This window comes from Euprymna scolopes, chromosome 22, assembly GCF_053919585.1.
Source record: "Euprymna scolopes isolate OS-2025 chromosome 22, ASM5391958v1, whole genome shotgun sequence".
Taxonomy (NCBI): Eukaryota; Metazoa; Mollusca; class Cephalopoda; order Sepiida; family Sepiolidae; genus Euprymna; species Euprymna scolopes.
Genome location: NC_136503.1, coordinates 103,642,649 through 103,669,072, shown reverse-complemented (window position 1 = coordinate 103,669,072; position 26,424 = coordinate 103,642,649). Strand labels below are relative to the sequence as shown.

General features: G+C 31.3%; 1 protein-coding gene across 14 annotated transcripts in view; it reads left to right on the top strand.

Moving 5' to 3' along the window:
* Positions 1-26,424, top strand: part of LOC145243583 (PHD finger protein 20-like protein 1) — a 200,070-nt gene that overhangs the window by 136,849 nt on the left and 36,797 nt on the right. For 12 of the 14 annotated variants that reach the window (XR_013862915.1, XR_013862914.1, XM_080106569.1 and 9 more), the window contains 2 exons: positions 5,807-5,995; positions 22,676-22,837. Coding sequence is in view for 12 of the 14 variants with exons in the window: in XM_080106569.1 (XP_079962695.1) it covers positions 5,807-5,995; positions 22,676-22,837 (351 nt within the window). In the remaining 2 variants the exon portion in view is untranslated. The remainder of the gene's footprint in view (positions 1-5,806; positions 5,996-22,675; positions 22,838-26,424) is intronic. The other 2 variants (XM_080106571.1, XM_080106570.1) reach the window with 1 other exon arrangement.

Below are 26,424 nucleotides of genomic sequence, written 5' to 3'. Positions count from 1 at the left end.
GTATTCCTTGTATTTTTAAAATGATTATATCCAAAAAATCGATAAGGTAGAAAATTATTTATTAAAAAAAAATAAAAAATAGAATTTCGTGAAAACGATTGTAAGATACAGAGTTCAAAAGGGAGGTGATTTTCCATTTTGATTTAAAGAAGATGGCGGAAATTTTTCACCTGCTAACATGATTAAAGTTGTTTTGTTTAATAATTCAGTAATATTCAGGTAATTTCGACTGCATAATTTCGAAGCTACCATTGAATTGACAAAAACAAAAAATCAGTTGAAACCATTGTTTTTTTATCTGAAAACTCTATTTATCGGCTACAAAATCTTGTCCCAATTCTGTAGAAGTGCTGAGTATTCTTTTTAAATACTTATTGATCGTTTATCTCCCTCTTTTGCCTGTTTTTCTTGACTAGTGCTTCAGTTGTTTTCCTCTTCTCACCATGCAATACAAATGCGGTATATAACATGATTACAATTTTCGAACCGTTTATCATAATTCGTTCTCTCTAGTTCTGCATCAAGTGCATTGTTTATTGTTATAGTCTAACACGCATCATTCTTCCAAACCGCTTTCCAGTGGAAACTTGATTTTGAAAAGTTTCAATTCACCCACTGACTTAATTGCTTGGATATTTTTAACACTGGGTTGTGTCTTTGCTTTGGTTTTTCCGATGTCTTGTGTCAAGGCTCTATTGGAAAATTTATCTTTCGTTAGTTTTAACAACTAAATATTTTCGTTTACTAGCCAAACCCACATGATTTTTGGAATATGTTATCATTACCTGACTAGTGTGTACATCGTAAAGATTTTTATGTATATTTTTTAAACAAGTGTAATTCTAAATATACACTGAATTTTATGTTGAGACTTGACAGTATAAACGTTCAAATTTCTTCAGACGATTTTTAAACAGCCTCCATTTTAAAAAAAAAAAAAGAAAAAAAGTATATTGTTTAAATAATTCGACTTTGCTCATTTTGTTAAAAAAACATTTTTCACTCAGTAATGAGCTTTGGAAGATTGAAAAAAAAAAAAAAACACAATTGCCAAAAGATGTTTTATTATTTCTAGTCACCACTTGGCAAAATCACTCGCAAATGTGACATATTCATGTATTGTTCTTTACTTGTTATCCATTGGTATGAGTCATTTTCCGATAGTTTCTTTCTAATCTGCTATCCTCCCTCCATTTTTGTAGATCTTAAGGGCATTTAACTGATTATATCTTTGTGTATCATTACTTGGATCTTTTTTTTTTCTATTCATGACTTCAAAATACATTTTTTTTTTATCTTTAAATAATAGTTTTGTATAACTTAATTAGCACAGACAGGATTCTAACTGTTTTGTTTCTCTCTCTCTCCTCCCCGACTCAGCAGATGAGATCATTCCTGTAATGACCTGGTCCCTGTTGATTGCCATGTAATACTGTTTCTATTTAGTTCTATGGGATGGGGGTGGGGCATCCTCCCAGGCTTTGCCTTCTCTCTTTGAGAAAGGGTTAGTTTATTGCTAATCACCCGAGTCACCCTTACGGGGGAATGCTGATGGCGTTGCCCAGGCATTTTTTGAAGGTCAGAGTGCCCCTCCTCAGGGGACCTGACTTCTCAATCCCACTTTCCGAGCTTGATGTCACAGTCCTTGCCGCCGTGGAAAAGAACTAAATATCCTCCCCTCGCCTCGCCATGTCAATGGGACCATGAAGTCAACTGCTGTAACACCATGCAGAGGATTATAAATGTAGCACAACTGTTTTTCCAATTGTTTTCAATAATTGATTTGGCCTGAGAATTAATTTTTTTTTCCCAATCGATTTTAGTGACTTCATGTGCTACTTTATGTTTCTACAAGTAATATTCCGACTTTCATGTTTAGAGTTTTCTTTCTCTGATTATCAAATCATTATCCTACCTGTAACGGATGGTTAATAGGAAACAAAACCAGTCTCTCTCTCTCTCTCTTTTTTTCTCTTCCATTTCTCTCTTTTTTTCTCTGTTACTTTTGTCTTTCTTCCTTTTTTCTTTTCTTCCTCTTTCAATTTTCTTTTTTGCTGACTTTATCTTTCCACCTTTCTTCCAACAAGATCCAGTTTTTGCTTTTATGACTCATCAATGATAAAAAAAGATTTTTTTTTTGTTGCTTTTCTCAGTTTTTCTTTTCTTTTGTATACAGAATGACTTAAAACATAACTAGATAAATGTGAATTTTCACAATGAATGTTTTTATCGTATGACATGTTTTGCTTTTTTTTTTTTGTTTTTTTTTTCCCCATTCCCTCCCAAAAATTATTTATTATTTTCCCCATCCCCCCACCCCCAAAAATAAGTGAACACTGCTTAATCACAATGACAATAAAAAATGAGATGTAAATTTTTTCATTTGTTTTTTTTTTTTTTTTTTTTGCATACAGATCTAAATGGTTATAGTCAGCTAAAGTACTTCCTAACTTCTGGCATGGCTGCTACTGGAAGTCGTGACAAGGCAAATCAGTTCCTTAGCTTTTTTTTCTCACGCCTACATCTCTTTTGTGCATGTTTTTCCAATCTTTATTTTTTTTGATTTGATAATCATTGAAAGTTTTTCGGTCTTATTTTAATTAAAAATTGTTGAAATTAATTTTTCTTTTTTATAAGAACTATTGAAAACACTTAAAATTTTTTTTTAAAAACATTATTTATTGGATACGTTTTTTTAATGATTGAAATTTTGTTATTTTGATTTCAATAATTTTATTTTTATACTTTCATAAAAAAAAATTATTATATAAATTCAAATAAAAATCTTTTATGTTTCTAAATTTTTGAGGTGAGGATTGATTATTCGTATTATTTGGATTCATTGGACTATTATTCTCATCTTGAGTGTGATTTTCAAAGTTTCAGTTGATGTAACCTGTAGTTTCAATCCTCGGTGTGGGCGACTGAAAAATGCAATTACAAATTATTTAGGACCTCTATCCAGTCATGGCTGACGGAACAAGGACATGCTACCCCCATGAAGTAAATAAAGGGTTCTGCTCAAAATTCCATCCAAGTTCCCCGAGTTCGACAAGATACACCTGAAGAAGGTCGGAGGTTACATCGACCGAAATGTTGTGAAAAGCACACTCAAGATGAGAACAGTGGTCCGATGAATCCAAATAATACGAAAAAATTTTTATTTTTATAATAAAAAAAATTAAAAAAGAATCATATTTTTATAATTTCATAAACATATTTCTTATAAATTTCAATTAGAATAAGAACAGTGCAAATAAAGACTAATTGTGTTATTTATGTCTGTATAATTTTGTTATTTTTATTGTATGTTTTTCACCAGTGTCCTTTTCTTATATTTTATTTCAATAAATCGCTTGACATTAGAAATACTGAATAACAATAAAAGTGAAAGAATTGATTTGTCTTGTCACCGTTTCCGGTAGCAGCCACACTGGAAGTTAGGAAGCATGTTAGCTGACTATAACCAATCTAAAGATAGACAAATCGAACTTGATTTGGTATTAAATAAACTGCAAAAGGTTGATATGCCACAAAACAGCACCGAAAAATGTTTTTTAAAAAATATTTGGTTCTTCTTTATTGTTGTAACAAAATAAATAAAAAAAAGCGAGTTTTCATTTAAAGAAAAAAACCAAAACAAAAAAAAAACCCTATTTTGTCGATTTCAACAATACGCAATGTACGTAATTGTCATGCCACAATTAGTTAAATATTTCTGGAATGTTACACAAAACATATTTCCAGGCTTCAATGGAAATATGATTTCGCCATCTTTTTGTCATGTGTGACGTAAGAATAAGGAAAATAACTCATAGTTTGTAATGTTAATAAAGAAAAATTCATTAAAATCAAAACTAGAACAAAAATAAAAACGAACATGGTATATATACATATTTTTTTTTTTTTTTCATTTTGAATTTTTTATATGAAAATCTCAAAAACTTCTGAAAATGGCCTAAGTTTTTGACAGTTTGAATTACTTCCCCTGCTAATGTGTGCTCTTCAGTTATTATGTAAGCTAAAATTGCTAATTTCTTTGAAAATTATTAACTTTAATAATTAATAATTAATTTTCTACCGTATCATTTTTCTTAATTCTTTGATATTTTCATTATTGTGACATGACAATTCAATAGATACCATTGCATGGTCGCACAAGCTTGAAAAGTACTTGAATTTTAACATTTGCCTTGAAAAGTACCTATTTCTATTATTACCCTAAAGAAAAAATACTATTAAATTAATTTTAAGTATTAATAAAAAATACCATTAAACTATTTTTTCAAATATTGTAATAAAATTGAAATGCATTATTTTGAAATTACATTGTATTGTGGATACAAGAGTTGCATCCCTTTATCACAGAACTATCTGATGTTTTTCATATAATAACCTCTGATAGTTTTGTGATAAAGGAATTTAACTCTTGTATCCACAATAACAGAAACTCAAAATAAAATGAACATAGCATAGACCAATCTACAATGGGGAAAATAACATTTAATCACGCTTGGTTGGTCAAATATAAGTGGGTCAAGGAATGTAAATGTGATTGTAAATAGGCATATTGTTTTGTATGTAAATGAAAATCACTTTTCCTGCTGTTAATTATTAACCCTACCAGACCGAGTTGCTGATATACAGTAATTTCCAAAAATACGATATACCAAGTTACCACTAAACCGGTATTTTTCCGACCACGTGTTTTTGTGTTGTCAGGGGGCTAAAAATAGCTACCCAATCGCTGCTTAGCCTTGATTTAGCGCAAGCCTAACGTTCTGCAAATGGTTTCCTTTGTTTTGGGCGGGCGTTTGACTTGTTTTGTAGACTAAAGTAGCCATCAAGCGAGCTAGTGACGAATGAAGCACTTGGACAGGTAAAAGAGCGAGACCAAGGAGTTTCACGGTGCAACAAGTGTTGGATAAAGTGACAAATTCTGATTCAGACGAAAAGCGAATTTGATCAGTGAATCAAGTAACGCTAGTGATGATGAATATGTCGACGAAGGAGAAAATGATAATTCTGATGATGTAAGTGGGCCTAGATCAAAATTGAGTGTTGAAAGTAAGGAGGCCAGGCACGGGCTAATTATGTTCAGTAGCTCAGGTCTAGTAGGGTTAATTTTTTTTGGCTTATTATAGCATTGTTTATATATCAAATTTTGTTTGGAAACTTAAATTTTGTTTTGAGAAGGCCTTGAAAAACTTTGAAAATAACATTGAAAATCTGTACGAACCTTGTGTGACCTTTAAAAATATTTCATGAAATAAATGAAAATTACTTTTCCTGTTGTCAATTAAATTTTTTGGTTTATTATATCATTGTTTATATAAGTCTTTGAAAATAGACATTGAAAGTCTGTACGAACCTTGTATTGGTTTCACTTGAAATGCGATATTTTTTAATTTAATTTTGCTACCATAATGATGAACCAAATGTTTTTAAAGAATGTATTTATCAGAATTTTTTTTTTTTTTTATGTAAGTGTCCAACTTTATTCAACATAAAATGGTGCATATGACACAACACAAACCCAAATTTGTAACTTTGAAGCAGCGCTTTTTTTTTTTTGTATTTAAAAAGATTTTTTTTTTTTTTTTTTGTTTTTTAAAGAAATTTTATTTGTATATGTTTTTTTATTTTAGACAAACTTGTGTAAATGCTTTTCTTTGTTTACCAGTTTGTTATGTCTACGTGTCTCTGTCCTGCTCCCTCGCCCCCTTTTCACCTCCCCGCTTGCTTATCGGTCCGTGTGCGCGTATGTGCAAGTGTGTGATGCATAAAGAGATATTCTCTGTTTCAGTCGCGAGCAAGGAATTTGTCATCCAGGTGGACCACAATCCCTACAAGTGCGTCTTCGACAACTGCCGCAAGAGCTTCCGCAAGGAACATCGGCTGGAATACCATGTCAAGTATTACCACATAGAGGACGGTAAAGCCGTTACCAGTCCAAACCTCCCTCCACCCAAACGACGCAAGACCTCTAGCATCTGTGAGTTGGTATATATACACACCTACATCACTGCTACTATTACTACTATAACTACTACTACTACTACTACTACTACTCCTGCTGCTCTCAATACCAACTACATTCTCCACCTCCTCCTTTTTTTTTTTCTTTTTTTTTTTGCTTATTAACTCTTATGTGTTCTTTTCAAATAATGGTCCATTAGCAAAACAAGTCGTTTTAGTTTGTATTGGGTAAAAAAAAAAAAAAAAAATCAAAACAGGGAGTGTTAAATTTAGGAAACTATATTCGTAGATTTTTTCACCAAAGTTCATCAGAGAAGTAACATTAGAATTTTTGGCACTCGTGCACTTTAACTAACTGGTAGTCTTTCTTTGTTTTAAAAAGAGTTTGAGTAAGGAAAAGGGGAGACAATCCAAATTTTAACAATTCTTTTTTTTTTTTTTTTTTTTAAATTTCTTCGACAATGAACATAAATGCACTCAATTTAAGACATTAAACAAATTTTTTTATACCCCCCACATTGATCAAAGCTAATTGGTTTCTGGACGTCCCTTTCGTTTAGTTTTTCTTTTATACGAAAAACATGCGAGAGGATGGAAAAGTGTGAATTTTACAAAAGTCGATCAAAATAAATCTGGAGACGACGTGCGTTCGCAAATCGTAGATATTATAATCTAGGGAGTATATAAAAAGTTGTAAAAAAAAATAGCCCCCCCCCCAAAAAAAACAAAAAAAAACACACCAGCGAAAAAAAAAAGCCTTTGTTGGACATAAAAAACGTGCACGGCTGTTTTGCCTTTTATACACATAGATGGTGTGCTATCTAATAAAGTCGTCCAGCACATTCCCTAGGTTGAAAATAGGAATTGTTAATAGAAAGCATCTTTGAACTACAAATAAGAAACCGTTAATAATGGCGGCCTGATTAAAAAAAAAATAACGACAAAACTAAATACCGACAAGCTGACATCCAGGCTAAAAAGGGCCCTTCAACCCTTTACACATGATGTCGGAAGCAGTAAGCAATAGTGTAAACCTCCCTACATGTGGAATTGGCACTCTATCCATGCCAGAAGCCAATCCGGGCCAGCTATCAGGCCTTGATAAAAAAAAAAAGTCCCCCCCCCCTATCTTCACTACTTGCAGCAAATTTTAAAAAAATTTTTATTTCTTCACTATTTGCTTTGCTTATTGTTGGACTTCTATTTTGTTTTGGAGACCTATTGGGTCAGAGGTTGTCTGTTATTAGAACTGTACATATGGTATGATGTCATAAACGGATGATGTCAGTCATCAGTTAAAATGGAGGAAAGGATCCATTATGACGTCATACAGGATGACTAAACGGAACTCATCAGTTACCGATTAAAATAAGCTATGGGTAAGAAATTCTGATTATAGTTCAGATTGTCTACTCTTTCTGAATTGAGTTTCTGCTCCGAAGATAGGACGACTGCAACAAGCAAGATATGGTTCCTTCTGATTAATGATAATCTTTCCCTCTGTGTGAAAGAAAGCCCCCCCCCACTCACACACACTTCATGGCTTTCTTGTCTGCTTGACCAGCTGAATGGACATCAGAAACCGGAAGTCAAAAAGCATGGGCAAGCTTGACTATTGTTTTTAAATGGAGAGATAAGTGAGGATAACTGTTCACAGTGGGTGACATCATTCGTTTGTGATGTCCTTAAGTGTGCACGGAGATAAAGTATTTATTGATAATCACCTGAGGTACTGCTACTGGGGAATGCTGATGGGACTGCCCAGGCATTTTTTTTTTTTTTTTTACAGGCTGTACAGTATTCTTCTATAGAGTGCTGACTTTCAAAATCCCACTTCCCGACCTTGTGTCAGATCTTTTTGTCGTGAGAGGTAGATAAACAAATCCACAGAGTTTTAGTAATTTTAAATGATTGTTCTTCAGATGCTACACTCCAATTTCTTGTTCTCTGTCAGTGGAGGAGAAATCCTTCACGACTGAGACAATTTTTGTTTTTGTTCCTTTTCTCCACATTGAAAAACGACCCTGGTGTCTAACTCTGTCCTTTGGGGGGGGGCATTGTAAATAGGGACTACAGATAAGAGAGTTAATGATATCGATGGATAAAATTGAAGAGCGACTTCTTACAACTACGATGATATTCCTTACCGTTTTTTTTTTTTTTCTTAGTGATGGGGTATTATAGGTCATTTATTTCTTCAGAGAAAACCGTTAGCTTTATGTTTAAGGAGTTTGACTGCAAAGCATGATAAACGTCATTTTCAAAATGATAAAACTATCATTATAAATGGTGGTACATTTCCACGCTTGATCACACCGCAAAATCACTACCATCACTGTGATGATGATGATGATTATTATTATTATTGGTTTGCCGACGTATGATTGACAATTTTAAGAAATTGATTTCCAAACTGACTTCAAGTCCGGAAGTGATGAGGTAAGATTTTTTGGCACTTGTACGGTTTAATCAAGACAAAAAAAAAATGAAAATATTGAAAAAACGGTTATATTGTACGTATCCGTTTTGGACTGAAGATCCCCGAAAAGAAATTTCACTTAATTTGATTGAGTAGGTTTTTTTTTTTTTTATTTTACAGCGGAAAAACACGTTTTTATGACAGCACGTTGAAGGTAGCCATCTTTGAATTTTTTGAGGGAGATAACTCAGTTTAAAGCGCCGACACTCCCTCCCCATCTTTAATTCTAGCTTTTCTTCCTAAAAATCAAACCTTTTGCTCGGTATCATAACAAATTGTTTTTCGCTGTAAAAAAAAAAAAAAATACCTGATGAAATTAAGTGAAATTTTTTCCCTGGAGAACTTCATTCCATAACAGATATGTACAATATAAACTTTTTTTTATATATATATATTTTCATTTTTTCATATCTTGATTAAACTGTACAAGTACCGGTTTTTTTTATAAGTCAAATGCCATTTTTGATGGCAACCAAGTGCAACGATGGGGGGAAACTAGTGTTTTTATTGAGACACAATTTAAAAATATTTTTTTTTTATTGCGTTTTCACCCCAAACAAGGCGCATCGCCACTTTCGTGTAGGGGGCTACTATCAGGGGCAGCAACTACTGGGGCACTATGTTGGGATTTGGGCAGCAAGATGTCGGTTCACGTTGCACTTGAACTTCTGCATGTCAGTACAGTTAGGGAAGCAGGAACCTGGAATGGAATTCCAGAGTCTAGCGGTTCTGGGGAAGAAACTACTGGAGTAGAAAGATCTTTTACATCTAGGGATCTCTACTGTGTGGGGGTGGGATTTAGCTGCCTGTCGGGTTTGTCGAGGGTGTCTACGTCGTGGGGGCACAAGTGTCTGCAGTTTGTCAGAGCATTCACCATTAAAATACTTGTAGAACAGGCAGAGGGATGCAACGTTTCGTCGATGGGACACAGGCTGAAGCTTAGATGCCATTTCAGGGCATATCAGATTTGCGACTCTTTTTTTAACCTTGTTTAGGAGCGAGAGACTAGTAGCAGATGCACCAGCCCAAATGTGACAACAATACTCCATACATGGGCGAATGGTGGCCTTATAGAGGTACAGGATACTTTCAGGGTGATTTCTAGGTGATTGCCTGGCAAGGCTAAAGAGTGGTTCACCTTCCCTTACAAAATGTGTTTAATAACAAGTGACGGGGAGGGGTATCAAATGACAACCAATAGCCTGTCCTCCTCCCCTGCTGCTAAAGCATTTTACATAATATGATGCCGGCATTTGTTTTTGTTGTTTTCTATTCAAACAAGCTTTTAGTCTAAGTGTGGATTTAATATATTCGTCCATTTTATTGTTTTAAAATCTCAATTTAAACAAAGTGGATTTATCGTGTTTTGATGTCAAACACTTTGCACATTGTGCATGCGTGCGTTTGTACGTGTGTGCACGTGCACATGCATCATTATAAACAGTGTTGCATTTCAACACTTGGCTGCACCCCCAAACCATGTTTTGCATAATATTACTACATAATTGCATTGAAACTGCAGGAAAAACTTGGATTTTAAACGGACTTGAATAAAGCATTACTGGGAGAATAGTCTAAGGGAGATATTTAACAAAATCGAGCCAGGAAAAAAATTATTGAAATCCTGAAAGAGATAAAAATATACAACAAAATATAACAAAAGATTCCACAAGAAAAACGCCAAACAACTAACCAACTAACGATTAATATTTCAGCATTAAATGACTTAAAAGTGGTTGATATGCTGTAAAACAAAACAAATAAGCAGGTAAAACTTACTCCCGTCTCCCACTAACAAAACCCGAACCAGAACCAGTTGACCCTTGAAAAAAATTTTTTTTTTTTTTTTTTAATTTTAGATGTTATACATCCGAGGTAATGCCGATCAAGACAATATAAACTTTGAAGGCATTTGATAATAGTTTTTGACTTTTAGCTGGGCACACAAACACATATGCATACATGCACACATATACACACAGATAACTGTCTTTATATAATAGAAGATGACGCAAACATGTTTTTGGTATTTTCAATTAAACTAAACTTTTAATTGACGTTTCGATTTAATATATTTTTCCTTTAAATGTTTAATGCCGCAAAAGAAATTTATTGCGTTTTTCGTTAATAAATTAGTTTATAATCAGCTTCGAATCTAACAACAACAGATGATGGACTGAAGAACTAGTGTAGCTTTTCTTTTTCCAGTTTTCTGTTTGTTCTTTTGCATGGTGCATGCAATATTTGTCTGCATGCGCTTGTTATTTATTATCGTTATTTTTTTATTATTTTTTCTTATCAATTTTTTATTTTATTTTTTTATATTTTTTTTATTTTTTTTATTGATATTTTTATTTTATGTTTATAGTTATTTTTTATTTTATTTTTATCATTATTGATATTATTATTTTAATTTTTTATTTTATCAATTTTTTATTTTTTATATTTTTTATTTTTTTTATTATTTTTTTGTTTTTATTGATATTTTATTTTATGTTTATAGTTATTATTTTTTATTTTATTATTTTTATTATTATTGATATTATTTTAATTTTTTATTTTATTATCAATTTTTTTATTTTTCATTTTATTTTTTAATATTTTTATTTTTAATATTTTTTATGTTTATATAATTTTTATTTTAATTATGAATTTATTTTTTAAGATATTTTTATTTTATTATTATAATTATTTTTATTAAGTTTATTATGATTTTATTATTATTATTTTGTGTTTGTAAAAGCCCGCATGTGCTTATCTCACTAAATAAAGACAACACCCACTTTTTACATTTGGGGCTCATCCTAACACGAGGGAAAATATTTAATTGTGCTTGCTTCTATATTTTACTATTCTTACGAAGGTTGTTTTAAGAGTAAAACCTCCTTTTTTTTTTCCTTTTTTTTTTCCTTTTTTTTTCTTTTTTTCCTTTTTTTTTCTTTTTCTTTTCCTTTTTTCTTTTTCTTTTCCTTTTTTCTTTTCCTTTTTTTTCTTTTCCTTTTTTTATTTTCTTTTTCTTTTCTTTTTCTTTTCTTTTTCTTTTTTATTTTCTTTTTTATTTTCTTTTTTATTTTATTTTTTATTTTATTTTTTATTTTCTTTATTTTTCTTTTCTTTTTTCTTTTCTTTTCTTTCTTTTCTTTTTTCTTTTTTTCTTCGTTTTTCTTTCCTTTTTCGTTTTTCTTTTCTTTTTTCTTTTCTTTTCTTTTTTCTTTTCTTTTCTTTTTTCTTTTCTTTTCTTTTCTTTTCTTTTCTTTTTTCTTTTCTTTTCTTTTTTCTTTTCTTTTTTCTTTTCTTTTTTTTCTTTTTTTTTTCTTTTCTTTTTTTTCTTTTCTTTTTTTTCTTTTTTTTCTTTCTTTTCTTTTTTTCTTTTCTTTTTTTTTCTTTTTTTTCTTTTTTTTCTTTTTTTTCTTTTTTTTCTTTTCTTTTTTTTCTTTTCTTTGCTTTTTCTTTTTTTCTTTGCTTTTTCTTTTTTTCTTTGCTTTTTCTTTTTTTCTTTGCTTTTTCTTTTTTTCTTTGCTTTTTCTTTTTTTCTTTTCTTTTTTTTCTTTTCTTTTTTTTCTTTTCTTTTTTTTCTTTTCTTTTTTTTCTTTTCTTTTTTTCTTTTTCTTTCTTTCTTTTTCTTTCTTCTTTACTGAAAAAGATCCATGAAGACAGGACTGATACTATTAAAACAAGACACATTTTTTGCTCCAAAATTTATTTTTCTACATAGTCACCACCATTTTGCCAGGAATTCAATGACGCATCTTTGCCCCTGACACGCATCCATGACAGGGGTTGTTCTCTTAGAGTTTCACATCAATATCTGCAACAGAGAGATTAAACTTTCAGGTTATGAATGCATAAATTCAGTCATCATAACAATGCAATGTGCTTATCTCATAGCAGACCTAACCAATCGCAGACCAATCACTAATGAACTTGAGATAAGACATCCCTAATGGTTGTTGCTCTTCGAAACATGTGCACCACCCAGGCAGAGAAATAAGCTTAAGGTTACGTCACATTAATTCTCACTCTAGATGATTAGCTGCATATTGGAAACATCGAAGAAGTCACTGTAACCAGTGATTTCAGGGTCAGGTATTAATAGAAAACAGCAGTCTGCACAAATTACATACATACACACACACACACACACACACACAGTGTCTCAAAAATGTACTCACACTTCGGATGATAACAAAAGCTTTATTTATGAACACAGAATAAAATGGAATAACTATGAATACAGAAGTCAAATTTAATTGAAGAATTTTTTGCAAATGTTCAAATTGATGACCATTATTCTGCAGACAACATTGATAAAGCACACCAAGGACTTCACAAATGATGAAACAGGTCATTAGAAGTACAATTTTTTTTAGACATCCTTTGTGTGTGTGTGTGTGTGTGTGTGTGTATATACTAGCAGGCTGCCTGGCATTGCCTGGTCGTAAAATATATTTTGATTAATGCAGATTTCATATTTATTATTATATTGGACCCAATATATAGTAAAAGTAAAAAAAAAAAAAAAATGACTCGTGCACCACGACTGAGAATTGAAACCAAAACGTTTAGCTTACAATTTACTTATTCCTTTGAAGTTAATGCCTGAGCTATGAAGACATATTTGCTGCAAGGCTAAAAATTAAAACATAAGTCAATAGCTATTACGTTAGGCATGCATATTCGTAATGCTGTCATTCGACCTTCACCTGGCAAATTCCATTGTTTTTAATTCTCACACTTTTGTACCGATTTTCTCCGACTAAATCCCAAATATACATAAATATACATCGAAAGAGGTTTATGTTTACTATAACCTTTTTACACAAATATCACACAAGTATAAATCATGTAGAATATCTGCATGAATATAATTACACATAATAACTAATGTGATCATCCCATAAGAAAACCGAAAAAAACTAACAGGGAATTAATTAAAATAAATGATTAAAAGAATATGCAAATTAGCTAGATCTTTTGCAGATGAATGCAATTCCACAATCCATATATAAGAAAGCTGCATTTTCTTTTTGAAAAAATAGAAAAAAAAGGTTTTTAATATGAATATCAATACACAAAAAAAAACCCAAATTTATAGAAGTACAGTAGAGCTTGGGATACAGTGGCCCCCTGGGATACATTTTTTTTCAGGTTATGATGTAGAATGCAATGTTTTTCCGGCCCCCTGGTTAGGGTATTTGTTCACCTTACGGTGTTATTTATAATATTATTTGATTATATACATGTATATTATATACTGTACTGTATTTTGTTATTAATTTTGAATATATACTGTATACAATTTTGCTTAGGCCCCACCATACGGCGATTTCACTTTACGATCCCCACCCCAGAACGGATTAATGCCATATCCCGGGGTTCTACTGTATATATATATATATATATATATATATATATATATATATATATATATATATGCACACTAGACATTAAGCTAGTTAAAAATGGGCAAAAGTTATAGCCCATTTTTAACTTAAAATGAGTGCTTTATGCTAAACTTTCAGATCAAATATGATACTGTGGCAACTAATACCTATTAATTCTTAACTGTGCGTCAAACAGATACCATAATACTTAGTTTGTTGCACCTTATTATGACAAAGGTTCATACAAAATAAGATTGTATGAATAGGTGACACAGGCCATTATCAACTGTGGCGAGTCTATTGGCTTACGCATTGATGCCTGGAGGAGAGTACCATTTCAGTGGTTCTTTGACTGGAAGGATAAGCCTTGCAAAATGCCTTTGACAGAGACTCCCTCTGGCATATATATCATACATGGGGATAGTGTTCCATGAAACTGTTTCACCTCATCCAGTGCTGCCACAGATTAATGAGTTCAAATAGAGTGACAAAGAGGTGGAGACCAATATTTGACGGACATGTACAATATCACTCTCTTAAACTGCATCAATAACTACATCCTTCATCACATTTTGTCAAACTCAGGAATCTTTCTGCCAGACTCGTAAATCTGCATAGAATTTTGAACAGAACTCTTTATTTGATCCACAGGGCTACCATGCTCTTGTTCCATCCGTTATAGAAATTGTAATTCACAAATGTATTCTTTGTATCGCCCACACTGGGGATTGAACCCCCCCCCTCCCCCACCCCCCCAAAAAATTGTCACTTAGAACTGAATTTTACCAAGTATTTTATCCATTACGCCACATGGATCAAATAAAAGGTTCCGTCCAAAATTCCGTGCCGATTCCAGAGTTCAACAATTGAAGAAAGTCGGACGTTACATTGACAGGAACGTTGTGAAAATAACCGTTAAAATTAGAACAGTGGTGGGAATCATGCAAAGTAAATAAAATTTTAAGTTTTTTTTTCATTTTATTCGATATTTTCAATCTTCTTATTACATTTATCATCAAGCCAACTATCAATCTATCCATCTTTTAAATCCTTATCCTTGAGTGTTTTTTATCCTTGATAAATGGTGATTGATTAGTAAAAAACACGCACGTTTAACGCATTTCATTTTTTTATTATTATATCTACACAATAATAATTATTAATAATATAGGGGGGGGGGCAAAAAAGTAATGCCTCCTGTTCTTTTTAATAATTCCGTCTGAATGAACAAAATATTAAAGCGGCTGACTTGTGTAAGAGAAACTCAAAATTATTTGTGGATTGGCTTCCAAATAACTTCCAAAAGTTTATATAGATTAGTATTTTTCTTTTTCGATTATTAACAAGAAAATAAACTGACTAACTTATTTATGAAGAAACCGAAATGCATGATGGTGGATTTAATCTTGTAATTAAATTAATTTTTAACATAAGCTTTACAAAATCGTTTTATTTTATCCTGTTAAAGTTTTGATTTCAGTAAATAATAGTGATGGGACGATTCCAATACAATTACCGATTCCGATTCTGTAAAAATCTGTAAATATTTAACTATAAAGTTTTTTTTTTTTTTTTTTTTATGATTAGCATTAAAACAATTGTTAGATGTGTGTATATTTTCTCAAACACAAAAACAAATTGGTGAGGGTGGGGTGATCCAAGATTTTAGTTTTATTGGTAATTAAAAATCAATAAATATTTTTTATTTTATTATGACTACCAACTGTGGAAGATTTTGTTTTAAACAAAATCTAATAAAAAAAAAAAAGAAAAAAAGGATAATTAAAGGAATCGTTTTGGCATCAAAAAAATAGACACAAATTTTTCCAATTCTGATTTCCGATTAATCGTCCCAACACTAGTAAATAATTGATTAAAATTAAATATAATTCAATGTGTACTCATCAAAGTTTCATTGACATACAAAACACACGGATACATGACATTATCGTTATTTTCATGGCAAGTACTCGTCTGAGCTTCAATCTCTGGTACTCGCCAAACTTTCACGAAAAGCACTCGTCTAGCCAAAACCACTATCAATAATTTCCAACACTCTTTATCTGTCTGTACCTAAACCTAAACGTAGATTCCATGAACAAAGATTTTTCTTTGAACTGCACGCATGTGGAACTCTCTTCCGATTGCTTGCTTTCCAGCTGACTACAATTTGATTGTCTTCAAGTCCAATGTAAACAAATTCTTGATAAACCATCCCCCTTAGGAATCCAATTTACAAAAATTCCACTACTTACCATTACTACGCTATAATCACATTGACTAATGTATACCCATTAACCTTTATCCTCGAGTGGCCTCTGTGTTAAAAAAGAAAAAAAGTGGTTTGCACAATTTTATCAATATAAGTAGATGGAAACAATTATATTAAAAAAAAAAAAAAAAAAAAAAATGTCTACAAAAATTTTTAAAAAAAATGCATTTTCGGTAAAAATATGATTACATTTTTTAGTGTCATGTTGAAGTTAGTAAACATTCCAGAAATTACAAAACAAACAAATAAGCAGGTAAAACTTACCCCATCTCCCACTAACAAAATTAGAATCAGTCGACCCTTAAAAAAAATCTTTTTGTCAATTTTAGATGTTATACCGATCAAGACAATATAAACTTTGAGGGTGTTTGGTTTATAGTTTTTGACTTTTAACTGGACACACATGCAGGAAAACTTGGACTTTAAATGGACTTTAATAAAGCATTGCCAAGAGAATAGTCTAAGGTCGATATTTAACAAAATCGACCCAGAAAAAAAAAAATGTCTATGAAAATTTTTTTCTGTTGCTTGTGTATTATAATGGGATTAACAAAAAAAATGCATTTTCGGTAAAAATATGAGTACATTTTTTAGTGTCATGTTGAAGTTAGTAAACATTTAAAAATTTACAACCCAAATAAAGCATTAGCAGGAGAATAGTCTAAAGGAGATGTTTAACAAAATCGACCCAGAAAAAAAAAAAATCATTGAAATCCAGAAAGCGATTAAAATATACAAAAAAATATAACAAAAGATTCCACAAGAAAAACCCAAAACAACTAACCAACATCTAACACATAAACAATTAATATTTCAGCATTAAATGACTCAAAAGTGATTGATATGCCGTACAGCAAAACAAAAAAAAAAAATTATGAAAAATGATAGAACAACAAAATAATTACAAATAATATTAAAATTCATTGAATTATAGCTTTTTGTTATTGGTTAATGTGAAAGAGTTCTTTAAAGCCAGGGGAGGTAACTGAAAAGTATAATTTTGACAAATCTGCCATTTAAAAATAGAAAATTGTGGGTCGCTAATATCTATTTTCAAATAGTTCTCGCAGATCTTCTTTTTCATCAATTTTTTTAATTATGTGAATTTTTTTTCTAATTTTTATATAACATGTAAGTATGGACATAAACGCATATTTTGAACTAGGATTATACTGTACAAGCACCCATTTGAATTGTTTTTTCGTTTGGTGCCGGCTATATATTTATCACTTGTAATAAGGTGAGACCACCAGTAGCTAGATATGGGAGCTTGAAAATAATATTGATATTAAAAGGCATGCAAAGTCATCAGTTATAAAAAAAAGGTTATAGGAATTTAATAAATTTTTCATTTGTTTTGTTGCATGTATTTATTTTTACAAAACAAGTTAAACGATATTGTAATGTTTAACTCTTAAAATGCTTTAAAGAAAATTCAATCAAAGTTTTAAACTTTAATTTTACCATCAGTTTTTTTTTTTTATTACCTAAAATGCATTTAAAAAAATTTTTTTATACTGCACAAGCACTCATTTTTCTTTCTTTTATCTGTTTTTAGTTTGATTTTTTAGCACTTGTATAGTTTAGTCAAGACATTCAAAAATAAAAATATCGAAAGAAGGTTATATTGTACGTATCTGTTTTGGACTGAAGATCTCTGAAAAAAAATTTCATTTAATTTGATCGAGGAGTTTTTTTTTTTTTACAACGGAAAAACACGTTCTTATGAGAGCGCGTTGAAGTCAGCCATTTTGAAATTTGCTGAACACGCTACGGGGAGATAACTCCATGTAAAGCGTCAACACTCCCTCCCTCCCCATCTTTAATACGTGCTTTTCTTCCTAAAAATCGAACCTTTTGCTCGGTATCATAACAACAAATTGTTTTTTTTTTTCGCTGTAAAAAAAAAAAAAAAAAAAGCTACTTGATGAAATTAAGTGAAATTTTTTTCCGGAGAACTTCGTTTCATAACGATACGTGAAATATAACCTTTTTTTTTTTTTTTTTTTTTTTTTTTTTTCGATATTTTCATTTTTTAAGTCTTGACTAAACTGTACAAGTATCTTTTTTTTTTTTTTTTTTTTTTTAAAGGAATCTTGTTTTTTTGCATGCGTTTTCAATAGCTTTTGCATGTTTCATGGATATTTTATCAGTGATGCTTCTAACTTATGTTGCTATTTTTATATTTTTGTTTTTTATTTTAATTTAATTTTTTTTTTTTTTTTTGATATACATTGGCAATTTTATATTATTTTGGATAATTTGGACTACTATTCTCATCCTGGTTTATTATTCTTACAATGTTTCACCCTATTGTGACCTTCAACCTTCTTAAAGGGCATCTTTGTTGAATTCTAGAACCTATACATTTTTGAATTGAACATTGTTCCTTGGCGTTTGGGATAGGAGCAAAGTGTAGTATTTGTTTTGCTATTGCATATTTTATCTGTTCTGTCAGCAGTCAGTACTTTTAATTTAATAATTTTAATTTTATTTTAGTACCTAAAAATAATTTCCTTTGGACTGGATAAGGAAGAGTTATCACCCTTGAAAAAAAGTGGGATTGCCATGGCATTTTGAGAGTTTAACAAAATGTTTCTCATATCACAGACTTTAATCATCATTCCTGCAGCTTTTACCCTATCATTTAATCTGTAAGTTATTGAATGAATCTGGTAAAGGTTATACCTTCTCCTCTGCTTGTTTGACTTGGTATTCATCATCAGATGTATTGAAATCCTTCTAGAAACGAGTTTTATTTTTGTTCCAGTCCAATCTGCCTCTTTTTGGAGTAACTGAATTTTCCCTACATTATGGATTTTTCTCTACGTATGTCTAATTCTGTTTTCGTGTTACTGCAAGTAAATAGGGACACTAATCCACAGGAGTAGATTGTTTTCGTTCTGTCAGCCATCCTTAGTAATTATCGCTTTTAGTAAAGATTGAACCATCGATTATCAGTCAGAACTGAATATTATCAACGCCTTTAACTGCTGTGCCATGGATTGATATAAACAATTCTTATATTAATTTTCGGAGTTCTATACCTTTCTCGGATCCAAAATCAACAAAGATTAGAGCATTCCTGTAATGATCTGTCCTTGTTGATTGTCGGGTAATGCTGTTTCTGTGCAATTCTAGGAGGTCCACCCTCTCAGGCTTTACTTTTTCTTCGAGAAGAGGTTAGTTCATTGCTAATCGCCTAGGTGCCCTTACCGAGGAATGCTGATGGGGCTGCTGAGGCACTTTTTGCAGGTCTTATCAATCCCACTTTCCAACCCCGGTATCACACTTTTTTTCTGGCTTTCTGAGATGATCTATGTCTTCAGGTAATTGAGTATGTATAATACCTCGGAGATGAATGCACAGTTCTAGGTCATCCTTGGGCAAGGTGTAACACTTGGTAGCCTCCGTCTGATATTCTGGAGGTTCAAGCGGGTGGAGTTCCTCAGCCATGGAGAAGGAAGATGGAGAGGGAAGACTTTGTTGACAAACCAAATCGAATAAGAGGAGTCTGTTGGTCCTGTATAACAATCTTTTAATGATGGTGTCACAAACAGAACACTCTCTTCCGATTTGTCTTAAGTCAGCATGGAAGTAGTAAGGCTCAGAAAACTCATACAAATGCTTGTGGCAGTTTGCAATCTGATCTAACCGGAGATAGCAAAACATAAAAAAATTTACTACTTATCTGTTATAATAAAGTTGATACAATTTTTCATTTTAAATAGCTAAATTTGTGATGTTATAGCATCTGCATTCTCATGTGTGGACTAAAGGAAAAAATAAAGGAAGTAAGAATTATGGGGCGGTCGAAAGTAAACTAAAGATCTACTTAGTATTCTTGCCAATAACATGATACAACAATAACAAATGAAGCTTGATTTGTCAGGTTAAATGCTATTTGTGCCTGCCTTTAAAAATTCAACTTAGTAACTTATATCCTATACTATTATAATAAAGTCGTATTCTTGTCTGTTTGTTTGTTTACAATTTGGTCAATATATACAAAAGGTACATTGTTTCAGAAATAGATTTTAATACCGAAATTTATACACTTTATGTATGATTTCTATATATATATATATATATATATATATATATATATATATATATATATATATACTATTTATTCAAAAGGAAGGAACATTCAAGAGGTTATCTCATTTGCATATTACGTTAAAGAAAATCTGTTAATAATTAGCTCCAAATTTTTTAATTGAAATTAGTAATGGAATTGTTTTAAATGTTTTATTTAGAAATATTATATAAAGTTGATTTATTTTAAGTTTAATTTACTTTTAAGTTATTTTTAATTATTAGTATAACCGATATCAGCTACGTTTAAAAAGGGAAGTAAGTTTTCATTTAACCTATGAATTACTTCCCTTTATGCTCTGAGATTTTATTTCCTTGTTTGAATTTCATAAAGATGACTGTTTTATGCTTCCAAAAATCCCAAATAAGGTCAACTTTAAGGAAAATTGTAACAACTTAGGATATTTGGTGTATTTTAAATAGTATATGAATAAACCGTCCACCCGGCAATATGTTTTTTTACCTGGCAATGCCGGGTATGTACAGCTAGTTATTATATACAATTTGTATGTGATAAATTTGATACTGCATTTAAGAACTATTGAGAAGAGTTAATAGAGGTAAATCGCAATGATTGCAATTGAAAGTTGAAACCATGGATGACTGGCAAGCATGAGATATTGAAATTTATTATGATGGCTAAAAAAAAAAAATTGGAAGCATTTGTAATTCAGTACTTCTTGAACGCCGTAAGATGTGAGTGGACGAATTGCGCGAGAGATGTTAAGACAACGCATAACACGTGTCGTTTACTTTCCATTATTTTTTCTGCGTCTTTTGTTAATATAGAGGAAATACTAAACAAGAATCAAATTCCCGATAGGTTCTCAAATTCAATAGAAAGACCCCCAAATCCGAAAAGATGCACTGGAGAAAGTTTGAGGTTACATTGACCAAAAAGTTATGAATATACCAACAAAGATGAGGATAATAATCCAAATATTTTGTGTTGTTTTTGTTTTAGAAGATTTTTGCAGGAACTACAGTTCCAAACCATTTTCTGTACAGAATTATAAGTGTAATCATCTGTTTGTCGTAATCTGAACCAATGTTGAATAGGATATAATAAGCATGACACAAACGTATAACTAACAAAAGTATGCTACATCAAGTATGCATCTTATTCTGTAGCCATAACTGCCCTAACACTTATTTGTAGCTGTATTTATTATGTTCGGGAAGTCTATTTATTCCTGAAATATATCAACTTATACCTCAACACTTACCACGATATATCAAAAACTAACCAATGCTAAGATAGATTCCAACCCAGAAAACAGCAAATCTTCCCCCTTTGTCAGAAACATCATTCATAGAATATGAGGACCAAAGGACAAAATAAAGGAAGGGTTAGAGTTTTAGTCTAATTCCTCGAAAGAAATCAAAATAAACATATTTTAGTGATATAAAATCTAATTGTCTCATGTTGGTATTGTACAGAAGTCTTTTTAATGACTCCCCCCCTCCCTGCAAAAAATGAAAGTTGGTCATTGGAATGGAATATTCACCCATTTTACCTGCATTTATTAAAGACTTCTTTCCTGCCAATGATGAAAAAAATATTGAATCTAAATTACTATTTTATCGAATTCATCTTTCATTTACTTATATGTTTTGTTAATAGTTTATAATTAATCAGGAATTCAAGGCATTATTAATGACGTTACGTTGAGGTAAGAAAAGCAGATGCACTTTTATAAATAATCAAATAAAATTTGCGATATTATATTTGAATTTTTTGTTTAATATTGAAGAGCATCGCAAAATTTTTTATGCATAGACATTTAACAAAAACAAAAATTATTTTAACTCTTTCAATTCTAAAAAAGATCAAACAGATGATAACGCCTCTTCAAAAACCAAGAATTGTAATATTTTAATTAAATGGAGACTTGTTAAGAGTTTTAAAGCAAGTTTAAGTGACTTTCCATTCGACAGTTTAAATGCTTCCAAATTCCTTTCCAGTTTTGATGACTCAGTTATTGTTGACTCAGTTATTGTTTTTTCAACTCGTAACAAAATTATAATATGGCTGACTTGTTTACAAAGAAACTGAAATGCATTATGATGGATTAGATGTAAATAGCTTCTAAAGTTTTGAATGTTTTAATACGGATTTGTTTAGAATTTTTAAACTGTATTTGCTTAGAATTTTAAAATTGGATTTCAAAATTTGGAAATTTTATTTAAAAGTTTAAATGCTACAAAATTCTTTTCTAAGCCCCCATTTTTTGTTTCTTTCTTTCCATGATTAATAAAAGATTAAAGATTAAAATGGCTGACTTTGGTTTATAAAGGAAAAAAGTGCATCCTGCTGGATTTAATTTCATAATTATTTTTTAAAATAGAATTTCTGGATAATGATAATCTATTGCATTTTTGATTTCAATGAATATTTTGTTATTTTATTAATAGCAAATAATTTATTTAAAAAACTTTTTCTTTTTTTTTTTTTTCTTCCAGGTTCAACGGATTCAGAACATTCCCAAAAGGCAAAATCTGAAGCTTCTTCAAAACGCCGCCACTCCCAGTTTCATGGCTATCCCTCTCTGGATAGTACGTCCACGTTGGACAGTCCGGGCCATTTCTCACATGAAGACAGTTGTAGTGCCGATGTAATGGAAGGTGAATACATCTGCTCTTTTTTTTTTTTCTCTCTAAATTTAATTGCATTATTTATTGGCCCCCTTTTTATCGGGGGGGGGGGGACCTATGTTTTCAGTGGCGTTCGCGTTTCCTGAAATTTTGCCACAAATTGTATTTTATTAAATAGATGTGCACAAAAAAAATTTTTTTTTTTGCGAAAATTCTTGTTGCGTCTCCAGGAGCTCAAAAGAGGTAAAAAATGCTCCAAAATGGCCAAAAATGACACGTTTTGTTTGCCTCATAACTTTTGATCGATCCGTTAGATTTTTCTGAAACTTGGCCAAAATGTGGAGGCCATTGTTCTTAATATAAATTCAGTATGGGTGACCCTGCCAAAATTCTGGTTTGCATCCCCCTGGCACTTTTAAGGCTAAAAAAAAAAATGCCTTTTTTTCATATTACTCAAAAACTTGATATGTATGTCTATATAGTGGTTTTCCATGGTGCTGAATTCAAATATACATGTTTTAAGGTGTGAAACTGCACCGTTTCTTAATTTTTCACTTGGATTTGGCATTTCAAGGTGCTCAAAAGGAGTCACGAATGCCCCCAAAATACAAAAATGACACTTTTTACTCCATAACTTTTGCCCCCTCCATTACATTTTTTTGAAACTTGACGAAAATGTGAAGGCAACGTTGGCCCTTCACACTTCTCACATTCATCATTTCTTCACTATTTTTTGTGGCGTCATCTCACATGCAGCACCAGAGGGGGATCACGCACGTCCAGCTTGTTAATCTTAAAAATATATTATTATATATGCATAAAAACATGAAATGAAGAGACCCCCCCTTATTATCCACTTCTAATATAAATAAAAGTGGGGCTTTTGCAGTTTAGCAAAGATATTAAAAAATGAAGATAAAGAAAAATCTCTATGATGTATGAGGTCCCATAATGACAACCTTTAAAGTTTTCCTTGAACTTAGAGAATAACCAAAAGTCACAGGGAGCAAGGTCTGGACTATAGGGAGGGTGAGGAACTGTCTTGATTCCCATATTGATCAAATAGTCTGTGACTAGGATGGAGTTGTGAACTGCACTCTTGAGACAAACTTTGCGCAAATCTCCCAAATCTTCAGTTCATCGCAAAAAATTGTGGTCACAGTTCCCACACTGACATCAAACTGTGCATTTTATTGTCCCTATAGACACATGACGGTCCTTATCCATGAAATTCTGTATTTGGCCGATTAACTCTGGTGTTCTGACTTCCTAACTCCTCTCACACCTCACCATCCCTCCTTGCCTTCCACGAATCTCTTATGCCACTCAAGAACTGATGCTTGATTCATGCAAGATGGTCCAAAAGCAGTCTGAAGCATTTCATACGTTTCTGTTGCATTTTTTTTACAAGTTTAAAACAGAATTTTATTGCATATCATTCTTCTGAAGTGTCTTCACGTCCAGATTGCATTTTTGAAATTCACCAGTTGTAAAAATCAGGCTTTAGTAGAGTGTATTCCAATTCCTGCTAAAATCATAAAAATTTGTCAGTCATCTCATAAGATGTATAGCAATAGCATACTAAAATTTCCAAGAGTCTACGACAATTTAAAATGTCTGTACAAAAAAGTCTGGAAACTTATTGAAGTAACCTCGTACATGTCCGTTATGGAATGGAGTTCTCATTTTAAAAAAAATAAAAAAGTTGCTTAATTTGATCAAGTAGGATTTTTTTTTTTAAACAGAGGAAAATCAAATTTTAGTTCGACTTATTGCGAAACAGCCATCTTGGCAATTTCGGCTACTGAGACGAGGAATGCCAGGGGAGGTAACTACATCTAATTCTTGACGTTTGCCAAAATTTGATGAGATTATTGTTACAGTTTTTAAATTTTAGGCATTCCTTTTGTCTTTCAAAATTTATTTATAAAATTATTAGAACTTCACGTGCATTTTGACAAATTTCAAGAATTAGATGGAGATACCGCCCATGGCACTCCTCTCTTTTAGCTGAAATTGCCAAGTGTCTGACTAAAATTTGATTGTCCTCTGTAAAATAATAACTTGATTGAATTAAGTGATTAAAAAAAAAAAAAAAAAAAAAAAAAAAAAAAAAAATTTTATGAAAACTTTATTCTATAACGGGCACGTGCATCATAGAGATTTTTCTTTATCTTCGTTTTAATATTTTTATTAGTACTTGTACAGTTTAGTCAAGACATTAAAAAAATTAAAATATTGGAAAACGGTTATATTATACATATCTGTTTTGGGCTGAAGATCTCAGAAAAAAAATTTCATTTAATTTGATCGAGTAGTTTTTTTTTTTTTTTTTTTTACAGCAGAAAAACACGTTCTTATGAGAGCGTGTTGAAGTCAGCCATTTTCAAATTTGCTGAACATGCTACAGGGAGATAACTCCATGTAAAGCGCCGATACTCCCTCCCCATCTTTAATACTAGCTTTTCTTCCTGAAAATCAAACCTTTTCCTCAGTATCATAACATTGTTTTTTTGCAGTAAAAATAAAAAAAAACCTACTTGATGAAATTAAGTGAAATTTTTTTTTGAAGAACTTTGTTCCATAACAGATACGGGCAATATAACTTTTTTTTAATATTTTCATTTTTTTAATGTCTTGATTAAACTGTGCAAGTACCTTTTTGTTAAACTGCATAAACACCATGAAACTTTCTCTTTTTGTTTGTATTTCGAATTTTCCATATTAAAACTTTCAGTTCTTTTTGTTGTAAGTATGAATTCAAAAATTGAATATTGAATTTCAACTAAAACCAATGGTATCTATTGAATGGTCATGTCGCAATAATGAAAATATCCAAAAATTATGAAAAACGATTAGATAGAAAATTAATTATTAATGATGTTGTGTATAACGCTAAGTAAGCGTTGAACAACCAGCCTGTTCTAGTTGGTATCAGTTTATAAATATGAGCTTAGCAGATATTTTACCGGATAAAAACTTAATCAAAACTGTTCCATAGGTCCAAAAATTCAGAAAGAGTTTGGTAGAGAATTTCCGCACATATGCAGGCGAGGTCACTTATATATTTTAATTATGGTTTTCTATGTTTATTGCATTTAGCAAATTAGGTATAAACCATTATAATATTTGCTAATATTTTTTCCTCTGAGGAGATGGGTAAACATCAAAAACCTATGGATTAAGGAAATATACTTATTGAAATGTATTCTTGGTCTTGCATATAGTAAAAATTTTAGATTTGAAATTTAACCGTTCCACATCATAAAATTTACTAAATTATAAAACACACACACACAATGTGAGTTTTTTATAATCGTTTTATCCTAAATGCTATACATATATGGTTTTCCTGCTTTCTAGCTGATTACAATATGGTTGTCTTCAAGTCTAACGTAAACAAGTTTTTGATGAGCCGTTCCATATAAGTTAACAAATTCACGAAATTTCCATTACTAACGATTATTATATTGTCCAATTTCTACTGTACACTCTTTAACCCTTATCCTCGAGTGGCCTTAAGGCCTTGATAAGTGGTGATGCCCATGTAAAAAAAAAAAAAAAAAAAAATTATGGACGGTCTAGAAAATATGCCTAAATAGAACTGGGCGTAACAG